The sequence below is a fragment of the Oryzias melastigma genome, linkage group LG6 (assembly GCF_002922805.2).
Source record: "Oryzias melastigma strain HK-1 linkage group LG6, ASM292280v2, whole genome shotgun sequence".
Classification (NCBI taxonomy): domain Eukaryota; kingdom Metazoa; phylum Chordata; class Actinopteri; order Beloniformes; family Adrianichthyidae; genus Oryzias; species Oryzias melastigma.
In genome coordinates, this window is record NC_050517.1 from 20674067 (window position 1) to 20683949 (window position 9883).

At 41.2% G+C, this 9883-nt stretch overlaps 1 protein-coding gene across 2 annotated transcripts in view; it reads right to left on the minus strand.

Annotated features, from left to right (window-relative positions):
• vwf (von Willebrand factor) overlaps positions 1-6745 on the minus strand; it is a 21798-nt gene extending 15053 nt beyond the window's left edge. The window contains exons 1-21 of one of the 2 annotated variants that reach the window (XM_036212394.1): positions 6305-6745; positions 6168-6219; positions 5954-6097; positions 5650-5752; positions 5349-5557; positions 4986-5107; positions 4676-4892; positions 4487-4609; positions 4293-4404; positions 4176-4222; positions 3965-4101; positions 3715-3853; positions 3048-3148; positions 2771-2966; positions 2475-2690; positions 2008-2254; positions 1820-1914; positions 1408-1559; positions 1232-1335; positions 1021-1159; positions 806-940 (exon numbers count right to left, since the gene is read on the minus strand). In XM_036212394.1, coding sequence (XP_036068287.1) covers positions 806-940; positions 1021-1159; positions 1232-1335; positions 1408-1559; positions 1820-1914; positions 2008-2254; positions 2475-2690; positions 2771-2966; positions 3048-3148; positions 3715-3853; positions 3965-4101; positions 4176-4222; positions 4293-4404; positions 4487-4609; positions 4676-4892; positions 4986-5107; positions 5349-5557; positions 5650-5752; positions 5954-6097; positions 6168-6219 — 2790 coding nt within the window. In that variant the 5' untranslated portion in view covers positions 6305-6745. Of the gene's footprint in view, positions 1-805; positions 941-1020; positions 1160-1231; positions 1336-1407; positions 1560-1819; positions 1915-2007; positions 2255-2474; positions 2691-2770; positions 2967-3047; positions 3149-3714; positions 3854-3964; positions 4102-4175; positions 4223-4292; positions 4405-4486; positions 4610-4675; positions 4893-4985; positions 5108-5348; positions 5558-5649; positions 5753-5953; positions 6098-6167; positions 6220-6304 lie in introns of those variants that run through there. The other variant, XM_024281998.1, reaches the window with a different exon arrangement.
• Between the last annotated feature and the right edge of the window lie 3138 nt (positions 6746-9883).

The window sequence follows — 9883 nt, forward strand, 5'->3', positions numbered from 1 at the left end:
TACTTTTACAATGAAACATTAAAATATGAAAAAATAAAATAAAATAAAATGGAAACATTACTGTCGCTAAAGAGAGGAAAAACAAGGATGTGACTAGTTTATGAAAAACGTAAAAAATAAATATACTTAGGAGTGGTCTCAAAAGATAAGCCTGAAAATGAAAAGTTTTCCAAATTCCAGTAATGCTCATGCTGGCATTTTGACAAAAACAATCTTGAACAATGAAATCTTTGAAACAGGAATGTGCTACTTCTTTAAAGTTTATAAAATATGCTCTTATGGTTAAATGCAGAACCAGTTGTGTTAGTCTTTTTCTGGTTTGGGTTAAGAATCAGAAGCTTAGTGGAGAAAATTACCCATTAGTCTCAATTTAAGTGAGCAGTTGTTGAGCAAGATTCTTTGAAAAATATTGTATTTACTGAACTTGTGAGAAGGTCTGTATCATATATCTAATTTTGATCTCTGCAAATAAAATTTGAGCATTTTTTTTCCAAGTCCACTCTGTCTGGCTCACGTACAGATGAAATGTGAGCTATGTGTATGTTTGTTTTTTTTTCTTAGTTTTCTTACACTGAGTCATGCCTTGAGTTCAGACTATAGTCAGTGGGGATTTGTGCCCCCAATCCCTCTCCACCATGCAGTCTCAGTTACACGAGGTTTCATTTGTCAGCAATCCACAGCTGTTCGTGTTTCTGTTATTATGTTAAGTCTTTATGGTTGGGATTTGTCAAGATCATATCATCTTATCTTTTGTGTATCACATAACTTTTTAGGTTTTTACATCATGTTTAGATTTTTTTTTTACCTCTCCATGCTGCATCACAATCAAGCCGCCCTGGTAGAAAACCGTGACAGCTTTGGCACATCGACGCCCGACAATCCCACAGGCCTCATTCTCCACCAGCACTCTGAAGGAGCCCTCTTCTCCATGACACATGTCCTTTTTTAGTATGAAGAGATGAGGAGTTACACCCAATGCAGCCTGTGCTTACACTACTTTCTGATCTCTTTATCTCGTACCTGGACTAAGACATACTGGCAGAGGCCTGGGAAAGAATACTTGAGCCCATCGAACGTGATGTAATGCCCCTCCCCTATGGAACGGCACACGCCATCACACAGCTTCTGCGTGCAGCGCCATTTCCTGTTCTCGCACACGCTGATGCACAAAAAACATGGTGAAAACCGGATTCCAGCTTTGCTTCCTTAGATAAGGAATTCAGGATCTTACCAGGTGTTACAGTCCACAGTGATTGTTTGTCCTGCTGCATATGGCCTGTTGTTATGGAAACAGGGACACTGCTCTGGTGCGATGCAGTCTCTCCGATGACGTACCTAAAACCAATACTTGCATCAAGCAGACAGTAGGTTGGTGAATATTTGGTGCTACATGCACACACTACATACAGTGCCTGGCGGACAGAGGCAGCCGGGGATGCAGGAAAGACTGACACAGGGCAGATCCAAATTCTGGCAAGTTCTGGCACACTCGAGGCCCTTTTCACCTGGACCACATTCCGTGCGAACAAGAGGTGGCGGACACTGTGCTGATCGCCGCTCTGCAACCACAGAAACATGAAATGTTTGAACTATCCAGGGATAGACAATTCCAGGCATCAAGGGCCTGCATGTTTTCCAACATACTCTGCTCTGGCATGTTCTAATTGGCTGGACACACCTGAACCAGGTAGTCATGAGTAGGGCTTGAATATCTAGAAATCATGCAGACACTGTGGCCCTCGAGGCCTGGAGTATCCCTAATCTAGATCCAATTTTTGAGAAAGAAACACAGTTTTTAAAATATTGTGATAAAATCTACCTCTGGGTGATCCAAGATCTTCATCATAGAAGAGGTCGGACAGAAAGGAAGGCACTTCAGAGGAGCTACAACGCATGTAGCCATTCTCACAGTGGCTGAACTCACAAAAAGAAGACCAAAAAAAAAGAAGCAATGATGTAAGAGGAAGTGATTACTCGACCCATTTTGGACATAGTGCCGTCACACACCAAATGCTGTTGTGGTCGGCGTAGACGTCACTTGGCTGATAGAGCTGTCCATCATGCAGACAAGGGCAGAGGTCTGCTGTCACACATTGTCCGGAAGGACTCAGGTATTTCCCAGCGGGGCAGAAACAACCCTCCTCGCATACTTTCTCCCCCTCGCAGCCGGCCTCGGCGCCGGACAGAGAGAGGCATGTTCGGTCACACACCGTCCCACAGGCCTCGTAGACCTGGCCTCCAGAACACTCCAGTTCTGACATTAAGATATCAGTAGAGGGTTAATCATGTTTGAAATGCTCATTTGTTTTTTATAACAAAGAGGTACCGTTTTCATAAACATAGATGATACCAGAAGCCATCGTAGCAACTCTGCTTGTAATGTCCATGAAATTCGAGAGACGTTTTTCTGGCTCATTGCACCCTCTATATCCTGTAATATCTTTAGAGTGCTGATAGTTCATAGAGAAAATTACCACAGAGTGAGGGGGATCTCCAGTTCAGCAGGACTCCTTTTGCAGAGCAGGCAGATGCATAAGCAGCCAGAGCAGAGCAGAGGCACTTCTCACCGTCTCCACATGCACACACATCATAGCGGCAGAACCGCTGAAAGGGACTCGGGTTCACCAAAATGTGGCACGGGCTGAACACATCCGACATGATGACCGCACATGCTTCTTCTGCAAAACGCACTGAAAGGTGGCAGAGAATTGGAGGTCAGCGTTTACCATTTTCTGTGTGTTTGACAACCGTGCGAGGACGCGGAAGAGACCTCTTTTGGGGTTGATGGCACACGGATCAGAGTCGTATTTGTGAGTGGATTCACAATCTCCGTTTATCTTCCAGGTCTGGCCAAACGCCTGTGGGCTCGCTTCAACCAATCCAGAATCAGACAAGAAGTCGTCGCCTTGGTTGCCGTTGTAGTTCCCACAGAGACCACAAGTCTGTCCTGCCCATCGTGCTGTGAGCTGGAGAAGTTAAAAATAGAATTAATTTCACATCAGCTTTACTAATTAAAGGTAGTAGCCAAAAAGGGGATTTTCTTTGACCTTGAGGAGCACACGGCCCCGCCCATCCCAGTCCAGACGAAGATCATCACCAAACTTCACACGAACAGACGACTGCACAGTTCTCTGGATATGCAAACGACCTGGACATTCGTGAAGTCACACTTTAAATTTCACATTCAGAGTGATTAACAAGTAAAATAAATAAGAACATTTTGATTAGTTTTGACCAGTGGTCTCAAACTCATTTGCGGCCCCCAAGTTGATATTTTGCAGCCCCCGCCTTAATATGAATGTTCAATGTCCATTCTTCTTTGATGATAATTAAGTAATCCTTACTTTAAAAAAATGCCATTTTCTTTCTTTCTTTTTTTGTTCTTTTTCCCCTCTGTCCTCAGCACTCAGCAGTCTTACACTGCTGGGTTATGTTATTTTAGTTTGGGGTTGGACCTTGGTAGTCCTAGTTTGTAGGCTTTGGTTTTTTGATATTTTTTAAGTAGTTTTGGTTAGCCAGTCCTTAGCAGGGAGCTGCTGACTCAGAAGGTCGCCATAGCTGGGTCAGCAGTCTCCCTGACTTAATATCTGTTTGGCCAAGGAGCCACCATGGAGAGATAACAGGGCCACATGTGGCTCTGGAGGTCACAGACGCCTCCTTTAAGGGGTAATAATTAATGCCGCTGGTCTATACTCCTCTACGATAGTGGCGTACCATGATGCATTGGGGTTTGGATGTCCATGTTGTTGACGGAAACAACTCCTCCGTGCTTCAGCTTTACTGTCATGTTCTCCAGCGAGGGCAGGCTGAGCGTCACTGAGCGAGTGCACACAGCATCCTGATTGTCAGCACACTAAAGCACGACAAAACAACTATTAAGATTTAAATATTGTTTGAATTATATTATATTGTTTTAGATCAAGGACTAGTACTTCCAAATTCCTTTAGGGAGATGGTCTGTTACCTGTACATTCTCAATTATGACGGAGAAGTCCTTGTTGGTGCAGTCCTCTGCCAGCAGATACTGACAGTCACCAGTGAAGGTGAAAAATTTGTTGTCAAAGCTCTTAAAGTGAGACTGTCCCACAACCAGGCATTCACCTACCAAGAAGAAAAGAAGTAAAGAAGAAAAATGGCAACTTTTCAAATGCTTTTCTTTGACATTTCGGTCTCACCAGGACATCCTTCGTTGCTGCATTCCCATGATCCATGTCGACAAACACTGCAGACAAGAAGTTTGAAGTGTAGGAGGCATTATAAGAGGTATTTCGTGTGGATCTGACTGTACATACCATGTGTTGCAGTCCTGGGAAACTGTAAATCCTGGAGGAAAATGTTTTCCCATATGCGTGCAGGAACACTCAGATACTTCCACACAGCGATTCCCATCCAAAACTTTGCCCGCTTTAAAACACAGATGTGTCTATGTTATGACTGGTTGCACCCCAGCAGAGAAAAGACTAAAACACAGTTGCTGATAACTTACCAGGACATGTACAGCCATCCACACACTCCTCCTTGCAGACCTCCTGTATATTTAAACTGTGGCAAGTTGTGGAGCAGGACTTGGTGCATTCACTGTACTCCATCCCGATTGGACACTTAGGGTCTAAGAAAAATTATGTTTTAACCATTTTAAGCTCTTTTAAGATTTTTTAAGTTCTGACAAACTCACAGCATTTGCTCTCCTCCAGCCAGCCATGCAGAAGTGTCCCATGGGCATGGCACGTTCGAGCATACTCTAACAGGATCGGACAGTAACAGTCTTCTACGTCCTGCTGGTCACAGTGGCAAGACTCCGCCTGACACAGCAACAAGAACGCCTCAGGAGAGACGAGGTGGGTACAGTGGAGGAAGATCCCACTTTTTAGCACACTGCAGCTGGACAAAATCTGCAAAAACACACAACAATGTTAGTTAAATGTGTATAAATCTTTGTTAAAATGAACAGTTTTTGTCAGATTTTCAGTAAAACAGTGGCTTACCGCCTCTGTCCCTTTAGTGCTGTTGCAAGACTTGGAGGGACTTGAAACACGTCGGCAAGACTGATCGGCCCCTTTCACTGCCCACGAATTTGCAAAATCATAACTGTCCTCTGTCAGAATGCCTGAAAGCACACACATGCATTCATTAATGAACTGGCTGACAGCCTTCTCCTTAATCTCACTCCACCACAACCGTGTCTTTTGCTGACTTTTACCTCGTTATCTTTTCCTGTACTGAGTTCTACTCTTCCTGTTGCTGAGTGTGTGACCCTCATCATTTCCCAGATTCCTACAATATTTAACTTTCCCTTTTTTTCCACTTTCAAACCTTCACAAGTTAAACCGGTAAAAGTGCACACCTACCCTCCTGAGCTGTATATTCATCAGCGGTAGCGGCGTTAAAGTTGCCACAGAGGCCACAGGTGTGGTTGGCGTGGTGCTTGCTCAGGGTCAAAGCAATGTTGGCTGCATTATCGATTGTCACAGTGAAACCAAACTCTTCGCTCCAGAGCTTATAAAAGCCCAGCTCAGAGCCAACAAACACAGCATGGGATGCATAGGGAAGAGAGAGTCTGTGAGAAAGAAGAGGAAACAAAACCGCCATTACGACTATGTCACTGGAAAAATCAAAAGCTTTTGCAAATTAGAGATTGTATTACTCGACCTTTTTTCTCCTTGTGAGAGAAATCCATCCACAGAAAGGTGCAACTCGAAAGCATCACCCAAAAACAGTGTGACTCCAGTTCTTTTACCTTTGTGAAAATCCCCTTTGGATCCACAGATGTTTCGTTAGTTAGAACTCAACAAACAAGATCCACAAAATTGTTCATGATGCTAAGAAAAACAACTCTTTTATTCATTTAAAGAGATGCAGCGGTTCAGAACGTATGTTACCGGGACAACACACTCACACTTGATTCAATTTCAACTGGGTAGGCCTTTTATTAGATTGCATTTGAGTGACTCACCCAGCAGGGTGAAAGAGCGATGGCTGCAGTCCCCGGCCAGAAGGTAGCTGCAGTCTCCAGGAAACTCATACAAAACCCCATCAAACGTGTGCACATGGTATCGACCAAACAGACTGCATCGCCCCGTCACGCCTGCCACACATGCTGGAGTCAAGAACAACATGAATATTGATGGAATATGAGGCATTTTAGAGTAAACAAATGCAACACTCACCTGTTATGTACATGCAGACACAAATTCCTTGCAAGAATGCCTTTAAAACCATCTAAAATACATACAAAGAAGTTATATTTAATTCAGAGTTACCAAAACAGTCCTTCATTTCTTTTTCTAATCTCAAATAGTCCTACCTCCACAGTTTTCCTCAAAAAAGAAAATTCAGTCAGAGTTGAATTGGCCAGGACATTACGGGATGATCTGACAGTCCCAGACAAAGATTTTCAGCAACACCAGAAGCATTTATATCACAGCCCGCCCAGCTATCAGTGGCTTTCTCTGAACACCCCTCCTACCCCATGTCAGGTTTGGTCAAGAAGAACAAAGTATCATTCTGTCGACAAATCAGTGCCCACAGTCTGCCAGCATCCAACACACACACAGCAGGACAATGCCAGGATGTGCCTACTGATCGCCGGGCTGAGTGATTAGTCGACACACACTCATCTGTAAGGGAGCCAACCCAAACAATTCTTGTGCAAAACACACTTACCAGGCATATCACTCAAAAAAACACGCCTTCAACTAGTGTGTCACACGCACAAACACTACACTTGTATCAAAACTACACACACACACAGTGGGAACGAGTGCAAGCAAAGACTCTCAGGTACAAACCTGTTAGATTCTTTTTTCTTTTGTTTGCTTCATATTAAGTGAATATTGCTAAACTAATACTCATCTAGTGTTCCCTCTAAATGGTATCATACAAGTAAAGCTTAAGACCCACTCTGATAAAAATCATGTTTAAACATGTTCTTGTGGCATTTTTTTAATCATGAAAGACATATATTAAGAAATGTAAACTTAGAAATTTAATTTCTGAGTGTTTCTTTAATAAAAAATAAGTGTGAATCAAGAGCAGATGAAAAATTACCATTTGGAAAAGAGTCTATTAGTGATGTAGGAAATACACTGGGCGGGCCACCAGCTCCCTGCTTTGCTCGACTAGATCCATATATGTCTTTTTTTTCCTCATTCGAGCTGGCATTTGGCTCAAAAACCCTATGACTGATTTTTGTTGCACCGGTAATGTTCGTTTTTTGGGTGTGGGAGCGCATAAACAGATGGCTCAGTTAAGGGTGTCGGGAAAGGGGGGAGGGGTTGCAGAAACTATGTCCAGAAAACAACACAGGTTCTTTGATTTTGGTTAAAAAACAGCGTAATCATAATTAAAAGACCCTGAATGTTTTTAGATAGATCAAAAGATGATCAGAGAGGGACTTGATGTCTTTTGCTGTAGAATAGATTGAAATAATGTATTTTTTTTATATTTGTTTGAGCCCGGGGTGCAACACTTGCATGTTTCTTCATTTAAACTCACAATTTACTTAAGAAGTAAAGATGTCAAAGTATCTGTCATCTTTTAACTTCTTACATTTTCTAGCATCCATCTGTGGGACATCACGTTGTAGGTTATGTTACCACAGAAGTTACTTCTGCTTAATTGGGGCCTTGTGACCATGTATGTAGAGCAGGGGTGTCAAACTCAATCGCACAAGGGGCCAAAATCCAAAACACACTTTGAGTCGTAGGCTGAACAGGATAAACATTTATTAGTGAGCACACTAAAACTACATTTGTAAAACTGTAATAATGTTACTTTTTAACATAACCATGAATAAAAACAGGTAGGAATGTTCTTTGAGAAAAAAAATCAACTTAACCTTAAATAACTTTCAATATTTTATTCTCCATAAGAATACATTTAGTTAGAAATAAGCAGAAGATAACATTGGACCATTAATAACAATAAAATAAAAAGATCTGGAGGGCTGGATATATTTATTTGGAGGGCCGGATCTGGCCCCTGGACCTTGACGCATGCTCTAAAATCATACAAGTATTTCTTCGTTTGATTCTATTAATTTAATCTAAGTCATGGTTCACTATTCCAGTGTAGTACTTTTTTTTTACACTATTACAAAATAAACTGATGCAAAACAATGTAAACTGACTGGTTTTTGGGGCAGATCTTATCATTAATAGTAGAACTAGTTGAAGCTGAACAGTAAAACAAAAGTCAAGATCCTTAGAATCTGTTGAAATTAATAGTCACAGAGAAGCTGGGGTGTCTGCGTTTACCCAAAAATGTGCACACTAACTATATTTAACATCCATTAGAATATTTCTTGTTCAACTTTATATTATCAACATGTTTTCTCCCACTAAACTTCTGTCCAAAGCTTGACATTTCCTGCTGTAAACATTGGTTTATTTAAAAAAAAATCTAATCTTTGCATATCCTCACTTGCTTTGGCTTATTTCTCTCACCGAACACTTTTCTCCCACCACCTTTAAGCGGAAACAGTTTTATGTCATCCAGTAAGTTTGGAGTTTTGCGTGCGTGTGGAGCGTTTGTCGTGTTCTTCTTTGCTCATAAAAATTAATACAGTTACTTTTTAACATAATTATGAATAATAAAAAGGCAGGACTATTTTTTCAGATCAACTTAAACCTTAAATAATTTTCAATATATTACTCTCCATAAGAATACATTTGGTCAAAATTATACACATTAGAAATAAGTGCAATATAATATTAATGACAATAAAATAAAATGATCTGGAGGGGAGATTCCGGCCCCCGGGCCACATGTGATGTAGAGGGTTACCTCAAATATTAGCTCAGGTCTTTAGAAGTTAAACTTTCATTTATTTCTTTAAATGGGCTTTATAAACAGGTTATACCTTTTCTAATAAGGAGCTAAAAGGGAGGGAAGCTTGTCCATTTCTTAATTAGCCGTTTGACCAGGAATTATCAAAATGTCTTGAACCTATTATTCCAGACTCATTAAGTCATTACATCTATGCTGTAGCTTCTACGAGACATTCATGTGATCAGCGTTACATACATAAATACACCTTTGGGTTACCATGAACTTTTTCAAACCTTTACAAAATGAAGCTCTCCAGATGGTCTCTTTAGTTCATATCTGCCTTAGGAATTCTCACCAAAAAAAAATGCTGGAAGTGTTAACTTCACAGTTTATGAATTTCCATCAATTTAACATGAAATATATACAGTGTTTTGCATTCATCATCAAACTAATATGGCTCAAAGGGTAGTTTTCTCCTTCGATTAATGGGTTCTATAAATGGTCTCTTAGCCAAAGAGTTCAGTTTTAAGTTAATTAAAAGGGATTTCACACAAAGAGGTGAACTGTGTGCATCCAATGCGCACACATTATCCAGCAGTACACACAGGCATGCTATGCTGCTAGATGGTTATTTAAAAACCAGGCTGCACTCAGATAATAAAGAAACTGATAAATATGCAAAATGTTGAGATGTTTGCGCACCAGATGTTGGCAAATCCGTCTGTGAGATACGTGACTTGCAAAGAAGTGCCATTCTCGAGCACGCGCCTATTTATGTTCACTTTATGGAAGGCGTGAACGCGCCTTTCTTATTCTGGGGGATGACGTCATCGCTCAGCCTGGAGGTGCAGAATGAAAAGCTCATTCTGCTGCCGATTGCATTTCGTAGAATCTTTCCACCTTTTGTAGGTCTGTGGAGCATTGAGTTGCAAAATAAAATTTAAAAAAATATATTTTTTTAAAGCCTAAAATATTTTGTGTTAAAATTCTGGAACTAGTTGAGGATTTCATGGAATAACTCATTACAAATCCAATTTCAAGCTTTTATTTACAGAATAAGTTGGAGTTTGGTGGTGGAGCTGTGCGTTTTGGCCGTGCAGCCGTGTGGGGGCGG